At 35.0% G+C, this 23,483-nt stretch overlaps 2 protein-coding genes and 1 long non-coding RNA gene across 4 annotated transcripts; 2 read left to right on the forward strand and 1 right to left on the reverse strand.

Moving 5' to 3' along the window:
• The first annotated feature begins 1,343 nt into the window (after positions 1 to 1,343).
• On the forward strand, positions 1,344 to 4,848 carry LOC146897305 (uncharacterized). The gene is made up of 3 exons (XM_085732021.1): positions 1,344 to 2,746; positions 2,873 to 2,968; positions 3,544 to 4,848. Exons 1-3 carry the CDS (start codon positions 1,801 to 1,803, stop codon positions 4,812 to 4,814), a joined length of 2,313 nt encoding a protein of 770 aa, XP_085588147.1. The 5' UTR covers positions 1,344 to 1,800; the 3' UTR covers positions 4,815 to 4,848.
• Positions 4,849 to 8,321: 3,473 nt separating this feature from the next.
• LOC146897306 (GPI-anchored adhesin-like protein) lies at positions 8,322 to 21,779 on the forward strand. 2 transcript variants are annotated; one of them, XM_085732024.1, is made up of 12 exons: positions 8,322 to 8,493; positions 9,055 to 9,205; positions 9,317 to 9,499; positions 9,597 to 9,696; positions 9,803 to 9,833; positions 11,126 to 11,168; positions 12,338 to 12,490; positions 16,202 to 16,873; positions 16,973 to 18,101; positions 18,227 to 19,523; positions 20,670 to 20,753; positions 21,333 to 21,779. In XM_085732024.1, the coding sequence occupies exons 2-12, from the start codon at positions 9,147 to 9,149 to the stop codon at positions 21,395 to 21,397; spliced, it is 3,816 nt and encodes a 1,271-aa protein (XP_085588150.1). In that variant the 5' UTR covers positions 8,322 to 8,493; positions 9,055 to 9,146; the 3' UTR covers positions 21,398 to 21,779. The 2 variants fall into 2 exon arrangements, with proteins under 2 accessions (XP_085588150.1, XP_085588148.1); XM_085732022.1 differs by having other exon boundaries at positions 16,202 to 18,101.
• On the reverse strand, positions 10,265 to 12,087 carry LOC146897307 (uncharacterized). Its single transcript, XR_015021306.1, has 2 exons — positions 11,989 to 12,087; positions 10,265 to 10,554 (listed from the first exon to the last, which is right to left on the reverse strand). It is a non-coding gene; the product is annotated as an uncharacterized LOC146897307 (long non-coding RNA).
• Positions 21,780 to 23,483: the final 1,704 nt, after the last annotated feature.

Below are 23,483 nucleotides of genomic sequence, written 5' to 3' on the forward strand. Positions count from 1 at the left end.
CTGATATCTGATAGCTGGAAGCTTATGGCTGAAAAGCTAGTTGATTGAAATTAAAGTATTTGATAAAATTAGCGTTTAAAGTGACTGATAAATATAAAATGATAGAAAAGTACACATAAGTTTAATACGTTTCTTTAAGGACATATATTTAATATGTTATGAATTATATTTAAATTTTTTTTAACTAATATATTTATTATAACAATTTTAATTTTTTTCAAAGTATTTTTTGTCTTTAAAATGATAAATGTGATACATGAATTTAATTGAGATTATATTTAATAAATTTTCTATATTATTACAAAAAAATTGAATGAGACCGTATAAAAAAATACAAACCTCAAAACATATTTCAATAAACAGGAACATTAAAAAAAACATCAAATTAGAAAGAAAAAAAAAAGTTGAATAACGCAACCGTAAAAAAAATAAAAATAAACACAACGTGGGTAGTTTTGATTTCTTGAGTGGGTAATTTTCTAAAATAAAAAATGATATAAAGGTCAAAAATGGAAGAAAATATAAAAAGCTACCAGCTATAAGCTCAAAAACTACTTGAAATAGCTTCTCAAAAAACGTTATAAGCTCATGAGAAAAGCTTGTTACCAAACACGTCACGTTTAGCTAATCTAACAAGCTATAAGCTAGCTTATTTGTATTACCAAACACAGCCTACATATCACGTTTCTTCCCTCAACTCTCAGAATAATTATTGGCACAACATGCTTGTGACTCAGTTTTAAGCCTCTGACGACCCACCTTTTGGGTTAGTGACTTTGAGAAAGAATAAGTTCACTTGCTCAACTGCTCTAACATTGTCTATCCTTCATTCAGCTGAGGGACTTCCTCACTGATTACTCAATCACCTATTTACTGAATTCGGGTGACATTTAGTGTTTGACATGCATCAAATAAAATTACATCTGGTGAAGTGAATGTATGGATAAAAAAAATGACATGAATTTATTTATTATTAAGATCTTTATCCGATTTCAATTTTTCATAATTTCAACTAAGAGTTAGATTTAGTGAAGTAAACTAGACTCGCACAACATGTTGAATCAATGTTTGAATACCGACTGAAGAAAGTATCAACGTTTAATATCCGATAATACATTATATAAGGTTACCTTCTTTAAAGATCTACGTCGTGTAATCGTACAAAATGACTTTTTTAAAGAATAACTTCTTGATATAAATTTATTAAATTACATTAGAGACACCCGTTAGCCAAACACAGTATTTAAATTACATAAGAGACCATATCTTCCTTCTAAAACTCTGAGTTTAAGTTAATCAATAATTAACGTATCACCGTCATTTTCTGCTTAGACCACTTACAATGGGTTATTGAATCCCATATTCAACATATTGAAGCCATTGCACCAGCCTTATTGAATATCAGTTGGAGGAAAGAGAGGATGAAAAAATTCAACAAGATGAATTCCTGTCCGAGGTGCCACGTGGCGAAGCCAGATTGGCCAAAACTGGCGCGTGCATGTCACGCGCCGACAGGGTGAGTGGCTGCAGGTTCACGCGGAAAGAGAAAGTGGAAGGGATAAAACATTGCCACGTGGCTTGCGTTGATTGGCTGCTTGGATTTTTATCTTCTTAATAATTTGGACTCAATTATTTCATTGTAAATAAATTTTTTTTTTTTACCAAAATTCGTCATTTTTTTTCTCTCTATAAAATGAGACTTGGATCATTTCATTTGGACACAGAAAAAAAATCAAGTTTTTCACTCTCTTAATCTCATTATTAGTCTTTCTGTTAAAGTTTTAGTCTTTGATTAGTGAAATGGATCCCAATAACAATCAATTTAACACCCAAAATTCTTCTGATTACCCATTTAGCTACCAAAATCCCAACAATTATCAACACCCAAATCAATTTCTCAACCAACATCCTCAAAACCCAAATCAATTTCCCAACCAATATCCTCAAAACCCAAATCAATTTCTCAACCAAAATCCTCAAAACATGCCTAATTTTGGTTTTGCCTCAAATTTCAATCACCCATCCTCTGTTCCAAACAACTTTCGTCCATATTCTAGATCTATGATGGGATATACATCTCAAACACCCCCATTTAATGGTTATATGCCGATGATGAATGAAAATTTTCAGAGTCTTGGTGAATATCCTGAATTTTCATCACAAATAAATCGTGGTGGAATGACAAGAGACAATGAAGTCACTCCAGAGGATACAACTCCTAAGAGCAAGAAAAACCCCCAACCATCATGGAACACTGAACAAAATTTGGTGTTAATTAGTGGGTGGATAAAATATGGAACATCCAGTGTTGTCGGGAGAAACCAGACAAGTGAAGCATATTGGGGAAAAATTACTGAGTATTGTAATGATCATTGCTCATTCGATTCTCCACGCGATGTCATTGCATGCCGAAACCGCTTTAATTATATGAGCAAATTAATAAATAAATGGGTTGGTGCTTATGATACCGCTAAGCGTCAGAAAGCAAGCGGTTGGTCGGAAGATGATGTTTTGGCAAAAGCCCAGGAAATATATGCATGTGGGAAGAATGGTAAATTTACTTTAATGGAAGAATGGCGCGCTCTCCGTGATCAACCACATTATGGCAGTCAAGTAGGAGGCAGTCAAGTGGGAGGAAATGTTGGCTCAGGTAGTAGTGGATCTAAGATATCTCACGAGGACTCTGTAGGATCTAGTGCTCGTCCAATGGGAAGGGAGGCAGCTAAAAAAAAAGGAAAAAAGAAAAGCAAGGACGCTGGCTTGGAGGAGGTGGAACAGGAGTGGGTTCAATTCAAAGAAATGAAGGTGCAAGAGATGGAACACTTTAAAGAGTACACCGAAAAAATGGAACAGTACACCGCAGTGCAACAAGAGAAAAACAAATTGAAGAAAATGGACATGTACATAATGTTAAGTTCCAAAGAGCATCTCGATGACAGGAAAAAAGCTCTGTTGGAAAACTTGGAGCATGAGCAGTTCGGAAATTAATTTCACTAATATTTGTTTGTATTCGGTCAAAATTGTCAGTGTTGTCTAGTCCCCAATGTTTACTTTAAATAATTGTCAGTGTTGTCTAGTCCTCAATGTTGCTTTAAATAATTGCCAGTGTTGTCTAGTCCTCAATGTTGCTTTAATAATTATGCATAATATTTGTCCCGTGACTTTTTTCACAAACTTTAATTTCACAGCCCATGATATTCCTCACTAGTTTTTTCACAGCCCATGGTATTGCTTTACTATGCATACAAAACTTTAATTATGCATACTATTTTGTCACAGCCCATGGTATTGCTTTACTATGCATACTTTTTTCACAGCCCATGGTATTGCTTTACTATGCATACAACACTTTAATAATTCAATCCCCGTGCTTCAACTATTTGCTTATATATAGGGACTTGAATAGCATTCATATCTACTTCCAAACCTATTTGCCATTTCAATATTGTTTAAACTATTTCCTTTCTCAAATTGCATTCATATTTACTTCCAATATCTACTTCCAAACACTATCAATGGATCCTTTTGGTTTTGATATGGAAGCCTACTTCAAAAAACGTGATGTTGAAGACACATATATGGTCAACCGATTTATTCAGCGTCGAAAAAAACTAGAGGAAGGTAGTGGATCAGGTAGTGGATCTAGTAGAAGAAAATATTTAAATAGAGATCATGCAGCAGCTAACCAAAGACTCATTGACGACTACTTTGCCAATGAGCCTACATATGACGATGCAATGTTTCGTCGTCGGTTTCGGATGCAAAAACATCTTTTCCTTCGAATCGTTGGAGACCTTTCAAGTAGTGATAACTACTTCACCCAGCGAGTTGATGCCACCAACAAAGAAGGTATATCACCCTTAGCAAAATGTACCACAGCAATGCGAATGTTAGCATATGGTGTGGCAGCAGATGCGGTCGATGAATACATCAAAATAGGAGGTACTACAACATTGGAGTGCTTACGTAGATTCTGTAAAGGAATCATACGATTGTATGAGCATGTGTACTTGAGAGCACCAACGCAAGATGACCTTCAAAGAATACTCCATGTTAGTGAAATGCGGGGGTTCCCAGGGATGATCGGGAGTATTGACTGCATGCACTGGGAGTGGAAAAATTGTCCTAAAGCATGGGAAGGTCAATTTACTAGGGGGGATAAGGGAACCACCACAGTTATTCTTGAAGCAGTTGCATCACATGATCTATGGATCTGGCATGCCTTTTTTGGATGTCCAGGAACGTTGAACGATATCAACGTTCTAGACCGATCACCGGTGTTTGATGATGTGGAACAGGGAAAGACTCCAAGGGTGAATTTCTTTGTGAATCAACGTCCCTATAATATGACATATTATCTAGCTGATGGTATCTACCCTTCTTATCCAACTTTCATCAAATCAATTAGACTTCCTCAAAGTGAACCCGATAAGTTATTTGCAAAACAACAGGAGAGCTGTCGAAAGGACATCGAACGTGCTTTTGGAGTGCTTCAAGCTCGATTTAAAATCATCCGTGAACCAGCTCGCTTGTGGGACATAGCCGATTTGGGTATCATCATGAGGTCATGCATCATATTACATAATATGATTGTTGAAGATGAAAGAGATACATATGCTCAACGTTGGACCGATTTTGAGCAATCTGAGGGAAGTGAATCTAGTACACCGCAACCATACTCGACCGAGGTGTTACCCACCTTTGCAAATCATGTGCGTGCTAGATCCGAGTTGCGTGATCCAAATGTTCATCACGAGTTGCAAGCAGATCTCGTGAAGCACATATGGACAAAGTTTGGAATGTTTCGTGATTGAAGATGATTTGTATCAGACTAAATAAATTAGTTGGGTTTTGTGTGCTTGTTTGTTGTCTTGCATTTTAAGCTATTTGTGTGTCGCGTGCTTAGTTTGTTGTATTGCATTTTAAGTTAAGAAAAAAAATTATTTAAATAAATATTGTTTTTAAAAAAAATTAATTGTATTATTTTAATTTAATTTAAATCAATAATTATAATTTTATGTAATTATAAAAACAAAAATTAAATAAGAATAAGAAATAAAAAGTGGTGGGGTAGGGTGTTGAATGTTTACCATTGGAGTGGTAAAAATTGAATAGGTGTTGAATTAAGAGAGAGAAAATGATGTGGAATATTGGGAATTGAAAAAGTGGATGTTGAAGGTTATTGAAATTTTTTTTCCATTGTACTACATGGTCTTAGAAAGAATAATTATCCTACCACTTTTGAATTTTCGATCAATGAATGCACAAAATGTTGACCGCAGCCTAATCACATTCTTCTTTATGAAATTATCAAAATGTCCATTTTGTCCAATCAATGTAAGGGTCTATTTTATATACCTGATGACAATAACGTAATTAAAGAGTGAGAATGAAATACCTCATGTCATGAAATTGAATCATTAGTCTATAACCTGTTAGGGTGTGTTTGGTTTAGTGGAAAGATTAGAAGAGGGAAAGAAAGATTGTGGAAAGATCTTCTTTCCATTGTTTGGAACCACAACAAATAAGAAAGGAAAGAAAGTTTTATGTGGGACCCACACAAAAATTCTTTCTTCCCTAGATTGAACGGAAACATGAGGTGAGACAATGTTTTGCTTAAAAAGACAAAAATAACCCTATTTAATAATATAATATTAACAATATGTAATGCATCTTTTTATGAAATAAACAATATAAAAATGTCCACAAAAAATGATACATAATGTTGTGACAACAATACACATACAAATATTCATCTTTCTCTTCTCTTATTTTTTTTGACATGTTTATATAATATATTGCATATATTAATATTTTATTAATATACAAGGGTATTTATGTCAATTAATAAACACATATCTTTCTTTCCTCTTACTTTCTATTCTACTTTCTCTTATACCAAACAACCATAACAATCATCTCACTTTCTACTCTCTTTCATTCCTTACACAATCTTTCCTTTCTCTTTCTTTCCTTTCACTTTCATTCACTAACCAAACAAAGCCTTAGGGAAGGTGACTCGATTCTTTAAATTAAAAAGGGAAAGGTGATTCGATATTTCCATCAAACCTAACCACCACCATAACTTGAACAAAAGACTAACTGCACGATAACAACATCAAATGTATCAATATGAACTTAATATTCTTCCCCTAAAAAAAAGGATTTATTAACTTTCTTGTGTAGTTATTTTTATTTTATTTTTCACTTTTAACTTTCACATAAGCTACTTCTTTTTATAATTTTGTTATTTTTTAACGGATCAAATAATAAAATTTTTTTATAAAGAGAATATGAATTATGAGGTAATTAATATCATGTGTAAAAAATATCTTTAATGTAACATTTTTTCTTTCATTTCTATTGTTTATTTAAAGAGAAATGCTAGGGTCACACCCACTAACACTCTATTTTAACACACCTAATAATAATCCTCCATGTCATCAACATTTTACCTACAAACCGGTTTCACCCTTTTTTTTTTTGAATTATGAGTGTTTCTATTTATTTTATTTTTATTATTAAATTAGATTGTAGTTTTTCATCTTCTGCACTCAACTTTCAACAAACCTGGTCGTTTCACATAACGTCACAAATTATTTGCTTTCACAGAGAAAAACAAATCAAATTGATCTCACTTTTTCAATCAAACAATGATAATTTTACTGAATGTGAATCGTAAAATCTCCACCCCAACAAAATCAATAAAAATTGATCTCACTTTGACAAATCTTATTTAAGAACCAATAACTACGACCATGTATATTAGAGGGTGTGAAGATTTATTTGAGATGTTCATAGCTCACAACCATACCTACCTAGAGAAAGAGAGGGTCAGATTGACGAAAATGACAACAAAGCTTGCACGGGACAAATCAAAAGGAAACAGGCGAGATCGGAAGAAACAAAGATAAGATGGGTCAAATCAAACAAGAAAGATGATAGATCGGAAAAAAAGAAGTGGTGGATAGGCCGGAAGAAGAAGACATGAAGAGAGGAGAAGGAGAAGAGGAAGGAGCCATGAATATTTTAGATTTTTTTGTTTTTAATTCAGAGCCTTGAAGTTCAACGAAAAGGATGTGTTCCAGTAAAATAAAAAAATAACATTTAACAACTTGTATTACCGGTAACCAGTCAAGGAATTAAAATAAGTGGGTGATGTGGCTAATTGTCATTGGGGTGTGTTAAAAGAGAGTGTTAATGGGTGTGACCCTAGCATTTCTCTTATTTAAATTATTTTATTTACAATTCCATAGTATTAGATGAACACCTTAATACTTTCTATGGGTCAATAGCATTATAGTTGAGTTATTTTTTATTTATTTATAAGTAAGGGGACAAATATCATCTAAAAATTCACACATATAAAAGAGAGATGTCGAGGTACTTATTTATGAGACAATGTGACATCATACGAAATGCACTCTTACTCTTTGATTGTATTCGAACCTTGTGATTGTGATGTCAAACTTAGTTAACATCAGACTTTGGTTTATTAACACAAAATATTTTTCATCATATTATTATTATAAATAGGGTTATGCTTATAAGTGCAAAATATCAACACAAAAATAAAAATAGTTGATAGATTTTATGTAAAAAAAAGTTACTTTTTGGTGTTTCAATACTTTGAACACACAATTTTTAAGATAAATTTTTCCCTTTAAGCCTCCAAATAAGTGTGCATTAAAGACATTTGTTAGCATTTCCCGTATAAATATTACAACAACAACAATAGTTTGTACTTTAAAACATTTAGATAAGATGGTAAAATACCTCTTTCAATTTAACTAAGAGTATAGATTTCAATCCAGCCATAAAAATACAACAATTTTAAATCTTTTGAGATAATGTTTTTGTCATCTATTATGATCTTAGTCAGATCAATAAATTAGTTTGAACCGTCGTCCGCATACATTATTGGTACTTTATAGTTTCTAGTAACAATTTTGGTCACTATGCAAGTCATCCCAATCATTCAAAAAACTACTGAAGTAATTCTACTCAATCAACATTCACCAAGTGTTTTTCCTCTTGTCTTTTTGAACAACAAAATCCTAGTTAGTTGCTAACAATATTAATTAACATTATTTCAAATTACAAATGTGATAATAACATTTTTTTGTTTTTACCTTAGTTGTTTTGTCTTGAACTACACTACCACCACTCACACTCTCTCTCTCTAGAGACAGGTTGTAGAGAGAGAAACCATAACAAAAGATTTCAAATGAAGGATTGAGTAAAGCAAAAACCATCTTTTTCATTGTGGGGTTTTCGTAAAACTCAATTTTTTATCTTCAAAATTGAGGAAGAAAAAAAATAAAGAAAGTGGTTCATTTGGTTCCACAGTGAGAGACACAAAAAGGAAGAGAGAAAAGTAGAGGCAAATGCTGGTACCCTTTTCATCTCTGAATCGAAGGATCGAGTAGCAAAATCAAAGATCTCTTATCTTCATTGTTGCACTTTGCATTGGATCGTTCCTCATTGAAAAATGTAATTTTTTAGGTTTTGTCTTTTTGTTTCTATTTTTGATTTTGTACCATGCATTTTTGTTTTGTGTTTTATGTGTTTTACTATGACAATGTTTGTGAAATTCTGGTTTTTTAAGGTTTTTGTTTTGTGGGTTTTGTTTGGTTGGTGTTGGAATTTAGGTTTATGTTGTGAAGTATGCAACTTTAGTACTTTAGTCAAATTTGGTCTTTTGTTGAATCAGATCTATTTTATTTTTATGAATTATTTGTGGGAATTTTGGGTTTTTGTTTTGCTTCAAAAAAGTTTGAATTTTGAGGTTTTAGGTTGGGATCTATGGATGGAAATTAGTGGGCTTTGTTTATTACCATTTTGTGCATCTGGGTTGTTGTTTGATTTTGTAGAATTTTAAAGTTTTTTCTGAAAATGTAGTTTTTTTTAAAGTAGTGCCAATTTGGGAATGATACACTGATTGCATTTGTTGGTAAGAGGCAGAATTTAGCAAAAAGTTTTGGTTTTGAGATTTTTATTTTTTCTGTGGTTATAGAGAATCTACATTCTGACTTTGGGATTTCTTGTGTGCAGTTTTGTTGATTATGATTGGTTTTTGACAAAAATGACGGTGAAACTGGAAATGATCTGAAGAGTGGTGTAAGTGTTACCTTAAATAGACAAAAATGAGGTCTGACACTCTTCTTGACTATGCTGTGTTGCAATTGTCTCCGAAGCGTTCAAGGTGCAGATAACACTCATTGGATTTTCTGATTGTTATATGCTTTTTCTTCTGACTAGAGTTATGATCGTGTTTCGTTGTTTTTTTCCCTCTCTTTATATGTTAAATTTGCAGATGTGAGTTGCTTGTTTCAAGTGATGGATTCACCGAGAAACTAGCATCAGGATTAGTGAAGCCATACTTGGACCATTTAAAGTTCGCAGAGGAGCAGGCTGCACATTCTGTGCAGTCTATCAGGCTAGAAATTGATAGACGTAGAAATGCCGAGACATGGTTTACGAAAGGAACATTTGAGAGGTGAAGTTCATATCAATTTTCATTGGATTTGATTCGTTTGCATCCGGTGAACCTTTTGATTTACTTTTTGGCTGGTTGGTGTTGATGATGCTCACAGGTTTGTGCGGTATGTTGGCATGCCAGAAGTTTTAGAAATGGTGAACACCTTTGATGCAGAGATGTCTCAATTGGAAGCTGCACGGAAGATATATTCGCAGGTAATAAAAGACTTATGATCAAACAGGGGAAATTGATGCAAACAACAGAGAAAAGCAATTACTTTATTTCTTTTATATTGCTTATATTTTGAATGTCTTATTTCAGGGGACAGGAGATCAGCGCATGGATTCACAAGGTATGTTTTCATTTCATTTAGACACTTGACTGCATACAATGTAGGCATGGCGATACAATGTATATCTTCTGTTGCACAAAATATGAAAGAAACATATTGGACAGTTAGAGATTTTAGTTAATTTGGTTAGGATGATATTTTGTCCAAATTTGAAAATTTGATAAAATCAAAGTTCATCAGTAAACTTAATATGTTTTCTTTTATTACTTCCTCTTTGAGTATACCTTAAAGTAAAGCCAACTAATGTACATAGTTGATCATAAAATGGAATTATTGTTATGATGATAAAATCTTCAGGCCATATTGATATGCTGGATATTTGTTTTAAGTATTTAGGCGCTTTCCGAATGCTATGTATGTGGTGTCTGTCTTAGTTTAATTACTGTCTACTTTATACTCGACGTCTTCTTGATGGAAGTTCTATATTGAGATTAGGGATGGCAATGGGGTGTGTGGTGACATTGTATAATATACCATATATATTTTACAAATTTGATTGATATGGGTTCATCCCGCCTACAAAATATAAAATAATGAAGTAAAATATTTATATCATGTAAAAGTGATATAAAATGTCGCATTACATATTATATATTTAATAAAAGACAATTTTTATGCGTATGCGGGAATCCCCACCCGCCCAATGGACAATAGATATCCATTTCCCCCTCCATTGCCAGTAATTCGTGCGGTATCCACGGGTGCAGATATTTTTCCATCCCTAGTGTAGATGATTGAAAATGAGGCAAGTTAATTGTAGCCAGAGAAGAAAGAAAACCATACTTAATTCTTAATGACACATGCTTATATTTGCACCAACAGAATTGCGTGACTTGTTAAGGGCAAGTCAAATTGGGTTGTAGATTCAATATCTTGCACAGAAATTGAAACAGATGCAACCCATGCTTGAACTTTGATACAGAGAAAATAATGATAAGGTGAAGTTAGGAAAGTAAAGACTATACACGAAATTTAAATGTAAAAGAATTCATTGAAGAAAAAGTTGAGATTGAAATTCTTATTTCTTTGTCTCATTTGACTCCAACATAAGCAGTGTATTCAAAAATTTCAATGCTCTGTACCCTGTAGATTCTATGAATGCTAGATGCAGTCGATATTTGTTATGTTATAATTTTATTATATTAAACTTGTTGGTATGCATGGCAATGTGGAAGGGACCTAAAATTGTGCATGTTGATATGAGAGTTGTGGTTTCATATGTCTCAGTTTCTTTTGAGTAACTCGAGCGATTATAATGATGTGGTGACAATATTTTGGTGAATTTGCTCCAGGCGGGGATGGAACAAGAGTAATCGGAGCGGCAGACGCAACAACGTAATTTTTCTATCCACTTCCATTATATCTGGTTGCACTGCATCTTGCATTGCATGTTTTCTTTTTCTGTGGTATATCCTCTATTATGATTAGAGATAAACTCTGCAACTACATATCTAAGATAAGAGAATCCCCTTTTATTATCAGTGAAATTGCAGGGTAGTAAGGATGTAGAGAGGACTAAAAAAGAGAGATAAAATTCAGAATGATAGTATAATGATGATGCATTAATATTGTGAGATATAATAATCACTATGCTAATGTACCTATTTATTTATACTATTATTCTAGGAACTGCAAGTACAGTTCAAGCACTACCTCTAAGTACTAACACTCCTGAGCCTATTTGGATAAACAGCTTAGTAAAGTGCTTATAACACAAGTGATTATCATATAAGTGTTTATGCATAAGCCTGGTCTATAACAAATATAAAATAAAGTCAAATTGTTTTCATATAAGCTACAAGTTGTTTCCATAAGCTATGTTGAAAACAATTTATAGACATGTCATAAGCTGTTTCTATAAGCTCTCCCAAACAGTCTCATTAGTGCTAGGTAGTTAAACCAATCCAAACAGGTCTCTAATACCAAAATCTTAGCCCTAATATTGTAACATCATGCCAATAATCAATCCCAGTATTATAGGGAGTGTATAACATTTTTTATGAACCAGTCATAAATAAGACCAACCATATGCTTTATAATACTCAATTTTGGTGAGTAAAGTCTTATGACAGCATAAGCTAAGTGTTGCCAATATAAGAAATTTGAGTTGACATTACAAGATAAGAAAAAAAAAATTAAGAACAGATGATATTACCTCATATGGGAAAAGATGAGAAAACCGGGCTGCATATGATTTTAAGCTATATGAGAAGAACAATATGATAGCCCTTTTGTAAGAAAGGATTGATCATTTATGGAAAATATATTGATCAATTTATGTATATGAATTGGTAAAGATAACACATCGAAAAAGTGATTTTAATCTGTTATGACTTTTCAGACAATGAAAACTTAAATATAGGAAAAGACATTCTTAGTAGCAGTAGTTGTTGCAAGACTATCATCCTTTTGCTATTGATTGTGAAATGAAAAATATAAATCAACCTTATGAAATTTGCATATATTTTGTTTGTTATTAATAAATTTTATGATTACTTGTACAGGAAGGAACTGCTAAGGGCTATTGATGTGAGATTGAGTGCAGTTAGGCAGGACTTAACAACAGCATATGCTAATGCATCAGCATCTGGATTTAATCCTTACACTGTCTCTCAACTCAAACACTTTGCACATCAATTTCGTGCCCATCGCTTGAAGTAAACTACCAACCTTCAAAATCATTCATACATTTTTTTGACAGGAAAATCATATATAAAGCTAATTTCAAAAATATAAAAATATTTTTCTGAGTTATCATACAATTAGGGTGCATTTGTTTTGGATTTTTTTTTTTTTTAAAAATGGTTTTGTTTTAAAAAATATGAAGCTAATTTTCGATTGTTTACTATCATAAAATCCTTTTTTGTTTTTCCTAAAATAATATCTAAAATCCTTTAAGCTTTGGTACACGGGCGAAGTTAGATCGAGAAATGGGGTAGGCATCATTGTGGATAAGGAGTGGAAGAAAGATATTGTGGATGTTAAAAGGATAGGAGATCGGATTATAGCCTTAAAGTGTGTAGTGGAACAAGACACCTTTAACGTAATTAGCGCTTATGCACCTCAGGTAGGACTAGAAGAACACCTTAAAGTAAAGTTTTGGGAGGAGCTAGAAGGATTAATTCAGGATATTCCATTAGGAGAAAAGATTTTTCTAGGAGGGGATTTGAATGGGCATGTAGGGAGGGTTTCGAGAGGTTTCGAGGGCGTGCATGGGGGGTATGGTCTCGGGGAGGTAAATGCGGAGGGAAATTCCATCTTAGATTTTTCATCGGCTTTTGATCTTACAATAGCAAATACGTGTTTTAGGAAAAGAGAGGAGCATCTCATCACTTACAAGAGTGGGGCCTCTTGTTCTCAGATCGATTTCTTTCTCATTAGGAAAACAGACAGGAAGATCTGTTTAGACTGTAAAGTCATACCGGGAGAGGGCTTAACTACCCAACATAGAGTAATGGTGATGGATGTAAGGGTTAAGAGGAGGGCAAAGAGAAGAGACCGTAGCGGGGCTCCGCGAATCAAGTGGTGGCATTTAAAGGGTGACAAACAAAGGATATTCCAACACAAGATATTAGAGGGAGGTTTCAGGCAACCACATGGAAGCGCTAATGATATGTGGGAGAGGATGGCTCATGAGATTAAGAAGGTGGCAAAAGAGACATTGGGAGAATCTAGAGGTTTTGGACCTAGGGGTAAAGAATCTTGGTGGTGGAATGACAGTGTTCAGAGTAAAGTTCGGATCAAGAGAGATTGTTTTAGAGATTGGTCTAAGTGTAAAAATGCCGAAACTTGGGATAAATATAAGATAGCTAGGAAAGAGGCTAAGAAGGCGGTGAGCGAAGCGAGAACTCAAGCATTTGAAGGATTATACCAATCTTTAGGTACCAAGGAGGGGGAGAAATCTATATACAAGCTTGCGAAGGGACGAGAACGAAAGACAAGAGACCTGGACCAAGTGAAGTGTATTAAGGATGAAGAGGGTATAGTTTTGGTGCAAGAGAGAGATATTAAGGATAGATGGAAGAAGTATTTCCACAACTTATTTAACGAAGGATATGAGATCTTACCAGACTCTAACAGGTTAGACATCAGAGAGGAGGACCGAAACTATAACTATTATCGTCGGATTCAGGAGCACGAGGTGAAAGAAGCGTTGAAAAGGATGAGTAATGGCAAGGCAGTTGGGCCGGACAACATACCTATCGAAGTGTGGAAAAGTCTTGGCGATAGAGGAATTGGGTGGCTCACAAAACTTTTCAACGAGATTATGAGGACGAAGAAAATGCCGGACGAGTGGAGAAGAAGCACCTTAATTCCAATCTATAAGAACAAGGGGGATATACAAGATTGCGCGAATTATAGGGGAATTAAGCTAATGAGTCATACCATGAAGTTATGGGAAAGGGTAATTGAGCGAAGACTAAGAAAAGAGACTCACGTTACGGATAACCAATTTGGTTTTATGCCTGGGAGGTCGACTATGGAAGCGATCTACTTACTTCGACGCGTGATGGAGCGATATCGGACGGATAAAAAAGACTTGCACTTAGTTTTCATTGATTTGGAGAAGGCGTATGATAGAGTACCTAGAGAGATTTTGTGGAAAGCCCTGGAGAAGAAAGGGGTGAGGATTGCCTATATTAGAGCTATCCAGGATATGTATGAGGGGGCTTCGACTAGTGTGAGGACGCAGGATGGGGATACCGGAGATTTTCCCATAACAATAGGACTGCACCAAGGGTCAACCCTAAGTCCTTATCTTTTTACTTTAGTTTTGGATGTACTGACGGAACACATCCAAGAGTTAGCACCGAGATGTATGCTTTTTGCAGATGATGTAGTCTTGCTTGGTGAGTCGAGGGAGGAGTTAAACGGGAGGCTAGAGACTTGGAGGCAAGCCTTAGAAGCGTACGGTTTCCGCCTGAGTAGAAACAAGACGGAATATATGGAATGTAACTTCAGTAAAAGGAGAAATGGGTCTACCTTAGATGTGAAAGTTGGAGATCATATCATACCCCAAGTTACACGGTTTAGATATCTTGGGTCCATAGTACAAAATGACGGAGAAATAGAAGCTGATGTACATCATCGTATTCAAGCTGGGTGGTTGAAATGGAGAAGAGCCTCAGGTGTTTTGTGCGATAAGAAAAGTACCACTTAAGCTGAAAGGAAAGTTCTATCGGACAGCAGTCAGACCGGCAATGTTGTATGGTACGGAGTGTTGGGCGGTTAAGAGCCAACACGAGAGTAAAGTAAGCGTAGCGGAGATGAGGATGTTGCGTTGGATGAGTGGTAAGACTAGACATGATAGGATTAGGAATGACATCATTAGAGAGAGAGTGGGGGTAGCACCTATAGTAGAAAAGTTGGTAGAAAATAGGCTTAGATGGTTTGGACATGTAGAGAGAAGACCCGTAGACGCCGTGGTAAGAAGAGTAGATCAAATGGAGGAGAGTCAGGTTAAAAGAGGTAGAGGAAGACCTAAGAAAACTATTAGAGAAACCATTAGAAAAGATTTAGAGGTCAATGAGTTGGATCCAAATATGGTCTTTGATAGAACATTATGGCGGCATTTGATCCATGTAGCCGACCCCACTTAGTGGGATAAGGCGTTGTTGTTGTTGTAATATCTAAAGCTCCTACACTTAAGTTTCTTGTTTGTTAGAAAAATAGATTTTGAAAAAGCTACTAGGATTCCTTTTGATTTTAAGGCGGAATATATATATATATATATATATATATATATATATATTTTTAACCTTAATGTCATGATAAAAGGTGATTATGGAATTTTTTATTTAAAAAAAATGATTTTTTGAAAACACTATTAAAATCCAGTACGAACGCACCCTTAATATCATGATAAAATATGATCATATGATTGTGGGGATAAGCTTTCTACTATCATTGCACTTTTTTTAAGATAAAATCGGTGCACATTTCTCAAACTCATAATTATACATAAAAAATGATTAAAAAAATAAAAGATGATTAAAAATTTCCTTCAAAAAAAAAAAAGATGATTATATTATATTAAATTTCTATTTTTGTTCAAAAATATTATTAATTTAAATTATATTATATTAATTAAATTTCTATTTTTGTTCAAAAATATTATTAATTTAACGGTCATTAAAGTAACATATTAATCATTTCTTGAAAAAAAAAGTCTATTCAATTTTTTTTTTTGAAAGAACTCACTAAACATTTATATTATTATTATTATTATTATTATTACTACTTTTCTTGCTCAATATTTTCTATTTTTTTTAAATTTCATTCATTCATCATTATTATTTAATTATTCAATTAAACATGAAATGACTAATAACACCCTTGTGTTTTTTTCTTAATAATTTTTTATTCAGTGAAGCATGTACGAAATATTCGTCAGGGTACGAAAGAAGACCAGAACTCATTACTCAACAAGACGAAAAGCCACGTGGCAATGATACAGAACTTCGTTCATCAATTAACTCTGACATGTCCATCGACAACGAAGACGACGAAGCCCAAACCCATAACCAAGCCCAAACCCAAACCCAAGCCTATGATCAAACAAAAACATCCACGTGGCAACCTCCTAAAACCTTCACCACCTTCAACTCTCTACAACGTAACACCAACAACGACGTAATAATAAACAAAAATAACAAAGACGAAGCCAAAGACAACAGCAATAACGACGGCACCAGCAGTAATAAAGAACAGACAGAGTCGTCGCCGACGCCGTTGCCGTCATCACCAACGCCGGCACCGGCAGGGCGACGACTCAGTGTACAAGACAGAATCAATTTATTTGAAAAGAAGCAAAAAGAAAATACTGGAAAGCCGGTCGAGCTTCGGAGAATGTCTTCTGATGTTTTCCGGCGGTGGAGTGGTAGTAGTGACATGAGCATTGACGCTAGCATGGAGAAAAAAGGTTCAGAAAGTGTTAATGATAATAATAATTTGGACAAGGTTGTGAAAACTGATCAAGGGTCTTCTTCTGACGTGGGGTTCAAGGATCATCAACTGAAAGGTTCTTCTTCATCAGATAGGTATGAGTTTGTTGTTGATGATGATCACAATGATAATGACGATGTTAAGTTTGATGGGGGTGTGAAAAGTAATAATGTGGTTGCTACATCACTTGGTAGGGTCCACCGTAGTCATTCAAGATCTTTTTCAGCTCAGTTTGAAGGTAGTGGTGGTGGTGTTGGATTCAAATCAAGGGAAGCTTCTAATTCTAATTCTTCTTCTATTTTAAATGGTGTTGATCAATCAATAACAACTCAACCCCATTTGAGATCATCTTTTCCTTTAGAAGCTGAAGCTTTGAAGAATCAGGTTAAGGAAGAGGATTCTCAACTTGTTATGAAAACTAAGTATCAGAAACCAGTACCTGCTAGTTCGGAACAAACCATGGGGACATGGAGTAAAAGGGATGAGATTCGGGGTGGTAATGAAAGTGCAAATATGAATCTTTCTGGTAGAAAACAGGTTTTGGAGAGTCAGGATAGTACACATGTAACGGTACCTTTGGAACAGAATCAGAGAGTAAGGCAGAGTAAAGGAAATCAGGAGATGCATGACGAGTTGAAGCTGAAGGCTGATGAGCTTGAAAAGCTTTTTGCTGAGCATAAACTGAGGGTTCCTGGGGATCAATCTGGTACTGCACGGAGAATTGAGCCCGCTGATGCACGTGTGGAACAGGCTGCTAACTCACAGTCTAGAAGACCTGGAATAGTGGATTCAACTCAGCAGCCTGCTGATGTGCACGTAGAACAGTCTGTTAACTCACAATCTAGAAGACCTGTAATAGGGGACTCAACTCATCAGCCTGTTGATGCACGCGTAGAACAGGGTGTTAATTCACAGTCTAGAAGACCTGGAGTAGGAGACTCAACTCCTCAGCCATCTTCCAGAAGCAATGTGCCTGAACCAGCTGTGAGTTCGGGGACTAAGTCACTTATGAAGACGGTGGATAGTCAGAATTATGGGGGTGCTGTAAGGCAAAATTTCTCGGAGCTTAATATTGGGGATGAATCTAGAGGAAAGTTTTATGAAAAGTACATGAAGAAGAGGAATGCTAAACTTCAGGAAGAATGGAGTTTGAACAGATCAGAGAAGGAAGCTAGGATGAAGGCAATGCAAGATAGTCTTGAGCGGAGTAGGGCTGAGATGAAGTCCAAGTTTTCAGGGTCTATAACCAGACAAAATTCAGCAGGAGGTTCTCAACGCGCAGATAAACTTGGATACTTCAAATCAAATATAAAGAGAGACCAGGTATTCATTAATTACTTGCTTGCTGGTTTTTGGGATAACTTCTATGTTTTATTCTTCTACAAAACCTTGTTTTGACACTTAAAATCCATTATGTTTCTAATTTCAATCACTTATTTTTTCTACAGCATCCTATAGATTCCCTTCAGAATGAAGAGGATGAAGATTTTTCTGAATTTTCAGAAGAAAAGATATATGGTGCTTCAAAGCAAAGTAGGAAAATTTTTCCTAACAGAAATGTGTCTTCAGGTACACCTCGCACAACAGGAGTGTCAATGTCACGTCCATCTGGCAAACGAAGAGACAATCCCCTTGCGCAGTCTGTACCAAACTTCTCTGATTTGAGAAAAGAAAACACAAAGCCTTCTTCTGGAGTAAGCAAACCAACCCGCTCTCAGGTGAGAAACTATGCTCGTAGCAGAAGCACCAATGAAGAGGAGCAAAGTATCAAGGAAGAGAAGCTAAGGCAAAGTCTGTCTTTACGGAAGAGCTCTGCCAACCCTGCAGAGTTTAAGGATTTGTCCTCTTTGAACTCAGATGGGATTGTTTTGACTCCGTTGAAATTTGATTTGGAAGAGACTGATCCGAGCCCTTATGATCAATCATCAAGGTCTTTCCTTAAAAAGGCCAACACTGCAGGACCTGGTTTTGTAGGCAGTGCTATCAGGATGAAAGCTTCAATGGCATCTGATACCGAGAAAGAATTCAATGACCTAGAATATGATATGGAAGATTCATTCCATACGGCCACAGGGGAACAAGATGAAATTGGAAGTATGGCCATTGAAGATAGTGCTTTTAATCATAATAATGGAAAGGTTAGTCTGAGCCAGGAATCTGGTAATTCTGGGTCTGAAATTGGTGATTCTACGAGGTCTCTTGCTCAAGTAGACCCTATTTTAGGGGGTGAAATGCCTAATGCATTTCCATCAACTTTAAACGGTGTAGGATCTCGGCAGGACTCTCCTGTTGAGAGTCCTGTGTCCTGGAACTCACGCGCGCCTCATCCTTTTTCTTACCCGCATGAGTCTTCTGACATTGATGCTTCTATAGATTCTCCTATTGGTAGCCCTGCTTGGAATTCTCGTTCCCTTATCCAGGGTGAGAATGATGCTGCTCGAATGAGGAAAAAATGGGGAAGTGCTCAAAAACCTTATCTTGTTGCTAATTCTTCCCAAAATCAACCCCGGAAAGATGTTGCAAAAGGTTTTAAGCGATTACTAAAGTTTGGGAGAAAAACTCGTGGGACAGAGACTTTGGCTGATTGGATCTCTGTTACAACTTCTGAAGGAGATGATGATATGGACGATGGCCGAGATCTGGCCAACCGGTCATCAGAAGACTTGAGGAAGTCGAGAATGGGATTGTCTCATGGCCATCCTTCTGACGAAAGCTTCAATGAAAATGAGCTGTTCAACGAACACGGTAACCTTTTATTTACTGAAATTTCTTGTTATCGATCAACATGCTTGAGTACCTCTTGGATATAAGTTTAAACTTTTATTTTATAAAAATATTATTTTTGCCAATTTCTTTTGACAACCTGCTATTAGGAAATAGACCCTTCTTCATTTTTGCATCTCTGTTTGCTCATTTAGATGAATGATTTTTCTTTTGTAAATAACTAAATATCAATGTGAATCATAGTTGAACAATATATTTTCTAGTGTATCAGATGTACCTTTTCATTGGGTATCATAGTTGAGTAGATGCTATCTATTTTTTAGATCCTTCCAAATCCATGCCGGTGGTATGCGTGTTTGTATACATGTGCAGATCTGTTGGGATGTATCAGCTAGGTAGAATAAGAACAGCTATTGGTCAGTTTATCCATTTGTTAGATTAGTTCGTTGATTTTTTTGTAATAGATTGAGTTAGCCATAGAGGGAAAAGGCACTATTGGGATTCTCGACAGTGTTGTTGATGGTGGATAGCAGAATATGGAAGAAGGCAAAAAATCCGTCATATAAACTTGCCATTGTGGCCTACGGCGCTGCCGTGGTGGGCATCCCTTCACAAATTGCCTATGATGGTTGTCAAAAAACCCACCATGCCATTCCGCTATGGCTTCCATTTAACACCACTGATTCTTGATATACACCAAAACTCTTGGTCGCAAGGCATATCTCCCTTGTAAGGTTGTGACAAACCTTGTGATTTAGAATAATAACAATTCTAATTCGTTCTTCATCCGCTTTTCTTATTCTGCCATTGTCTGTTTTTCTTTCCTCTACACTTCCTAGGTTCTCATCTCATGAATCTAACATGATTCAACCTTGTCTTGGATATTTTAGCTTGACTGAATTAGTTTTTATCCAACCATTAGACGAAGGGGGTAGGCGGCTTTGGAAAGGAGAGGGGGGACATTGTATTCTTGTAATTGTATTGTTCTTACTACTGGCCAATCATTTGCCAACTCTATCTTGATTTCTATTTTATTCAGCTAGTTCTTTTTGGCCATGCATGTTCATGTCTACATACTATAATTTTCACATTTTTTATTTATTTTGCTTAATGGATAAAATATGAGAATCAGTTTGTAGTTGATAATATGATCCTCAATTCTTGCAGTTCAATCTTTACAAAGCTCTATTCCTGCACCTCCCGCCCATTTTAAACTGAGGGATGATCATATATCAGGAAGTTCATTAAAAGGTGATGCCTGTGTAACCTTATTATGTATTTATGTTGGTTCAATCCATTTTTTGCACACCTGCGTGTGTAAGGCTGTTGAAGTGCACATGTGCCCTGTGAAGAACCCTCAACACGTGTCTTCTGTCTTTGCATTTGATTGTTTTCAGTAGTTCATTCTCTGATCTATAGCAATTGTCTGGTAACTATTAGGAACCCAAGAATTGAATTGAAAAGAATGAACAATTTGATTGAAATATTGATATAAAAGGATAAATGAGAATAGGAGAGAAATCTCTCCTCCAAGGGTTTCCCTTTCACAATAGAGTTACTACTCTATTCATAATGTTTACTCCTATTTATACAAATAATCTCTAACTAATCAATTAACCAACTAACTACTCTTACAAGTCTTAACTACTTTAACTTCTCTAATTTATTTATTTTCTATATCCTAACAGTAACATTCTGCTATTATTATAATGCGTTTTATTCATACATAACTCTTTGAGTATCTATTCATTGATATCGAGAATAATAACATTACATTTGCTTCAAATTTTCACAACTTAAAATTTACACATTAATTTCCATTTTGTGCAGCTCCCAAATCATTCTTTTCACTCTCGACTTTCCGAAGCAAGGGAAGTGACTCAAAACCCAGATAATATTTCACCGAGTGGGCCTGGCAAGTGATCTGAATCATCTTCAATGATAGGGTGTAAAGGACAGCATAAAAAAAATGATACATAAAAGAGAGGTAGGCATGATACAGTGAATCTATGTGAAAGATATATAATATGGGGTAATGTATATTTTCTTGGATTCATGAGTTTTTTCCCTATGATTTAGTTAGTCATGGTTGTGTTGAAATATGCTGCATACTGGTGCAGTATCTTGTAATTTTGGCAGTAGTGGCATTCTTTTTACGCGTTTTTTACTTTGGTTTACTTGTGTGATGATGTATATCAGAATTGAACTCTTTTTAGTCAGTATAGTCAGATTTAAAGAGCAATGTGATTGCGGAGTATAGTAATAGCTTTTCAAAAAGATTATTTCCTTCTCCCCTCTTAATGGACAAATAAGAAATATTGGAATATTTTGCCACTTCAGTGTTATTCTTTGCTGAAGGACCCATCACTGTGCCCTTGTGGATGTATGAACTCAGCTATTAATGTTTAATTTCATGATAGTCACACATTTTTCAGTTTAACTGGTAATTTGTCTCACAGCGATAGAGTTGTCACATTCGTTGTGATATTTGCATACATTCCCTTTGGCTCAAAATTTTGTGCCAGTTCTATTTTAGAGTGAGCTTGGATAAACTATTTTGAAGTGTTTATTGTATAATCGCTTATCATATAAGCGTAGACTCTGCATAAATGTCGTGTTTGGTGTAAATAAGTTCAAATAAGCTCTTCCAAATAGACTCTTGGATGTTTATGCTGTGAAAATTTTATTTGCTTGGATTAGGATAACCTCTCCATTTACTGCTCAGAACAAGTCGTTTGTAGACTTGTAGTTCAGGTTGCTTCCACTTAATATGGTTTCCTGTTGTCCTACTAAGTCCTAATATGTCATCTACATATATGAATGGAAAGATGATAATTATGTAAATAACTTACATTATTCCATGGTATATGTTCAAGGGTGACTGAAAATGCATTTTGGTGCGTACGAAATAGCTTATGCCAAAGACACATTTTATTACTTTTCATTCTAGTTATATATGACATTTTACGCTTATACAAATACATCTTAACTTCAAAAAGAATGATGAATATGTGAATTCTATTTTTGGGAAGTACATATTTAAAGAGTTTAAAAGAAAAAATACATATGAAGATATCATGCACTGCAAAAGCCAGATTATTATGGAAAAAATGCAAAGGCTTAACCTCTAAAATTTATCATGCCTCTCAAAATTAACTATTTTTTAGTCAATTGGTATCATGGACAAACTATTGGGATTTGACTTTTGTTCCAATACACCTAAAAGTCTCACATTATTTAAGAGTCGAGGCTAAGAGTAGTTTATAAACACGCTCTTTAATCAAACAAATGCTTTTTTAAAAGGACAACATAATTGAGGTTGGAGCAACTTCTATCAATACTTTTGGATGGTCATGAGCAACATAGGAAAACCAAGGTAGTGTTTGTTTAGAATGACAGTGATTCACTTTTGTGAAGTTTCAAGTGTAACTTTTGTCAAAATTGTCGTGGTTCATCGTGATTCTGCCAATCCAAACATGCAGGGTCTGTATCCAATCTTGTTGAGAAAATTAAAGGTATACAAGGTGAATAATCTTATTCTAATCTTTTTTTTACTATCTTTTGTTTAAGAGATTTGAGCCCTTATCACTCAACTGTTAGCCGTCACAATATTTATTTGATATCTCCTAGGAAGTAACTCGGTCAATTAACAACAAAAGAAGATTGTTTAACTATTTTATTTCCTTGGATTAAACGAATACACTGTCATTTATCTATTTATGCACCAAAGTTAAGCACTTGGTGCAAGAGCCTGCTGTGTGTAATAAACTAACAGATTCTCTTCCAGATCATACCTTTAACACAATTTAACTTTTCACCTTTCAAATCAACATTGTTTGAAACTTCCAATAAAAATCACTGTCCTTTTATATCTTTGAGGACAACATCATCCTTAGTTAGTTCCGGCACAACATTTTATGTCTTGTATGATTAGTGTTTGTTTGGAGCAAAGATTCTCCAACATACATGACAAATAGATTT

The sequence above is a fragment of the Medicago sativa genome, chromosome 8 (genome assembly GCF_051527215.1).
Source record: "Medicago sativa cultivar Bolivia chromosome 8, Bolivia_mono, whole genome shotgun sequence".
In the NCBI taxonomy this organism is placed as follows: domain Eukaryota; kingdom Viridiplantae; phylum Streptophyta; class Magnoliopsida; order Fabales; family Fabaceae; genus Medicago; species Medicago sativa.

What these genes read in the sequence shown, in the direction of transcription:
- LOC146897305 (XM_085732021.1), top strand. Translation starts at nt 1,801, where the DNA reads ATGGATCCCAATAACAATCAATTTAACACCCAAAATTCTTCTGATTAC. An exon ending in AAAAAAAGGAAAAAAGAAAA is followed by an intron (nt 2,747 to 2,872) that starts GCAAGGACGCTG and finishes CAGTGCAACAAG; the next exon opens with AGAAAAACAAATTGAAGAAA. An exon ending in TCTGTTGGAAAACTTGGAGC is followed by an intron (nt 2,969 to 3,543) that starts ATGAGCAGTTCG and finishes TTGATATGGAAG; the next exon opens with CCTACTTCAAAAAACGTGAT.
- LOC146897306 (XM_085732022.1), top strand. Translation starts at nt 9,147, where the DNA reads ATGAGGTCTGACACTCTTCTTGACTATGCTGTGTTGCAATTGTCTCCG. An exon ending in GGAGCGGCAGACGCAACAAC is followed by an intron (nt 11,169 to 12,337) that starts GTAATTTTTCTA and finishes TTACTTGTACAG; the next exon opens with GAAGGAACTGCTAAGGGCTA. An exon ending in TGAGCTGTTCAACGAACACG is followed by an intron (nt 19,524 to 20,669) that starts GTAACCTTTTAT and finishes CAATTCTTGCAG; the next exon opens with TTCAATCTTTACAAAGCTCT.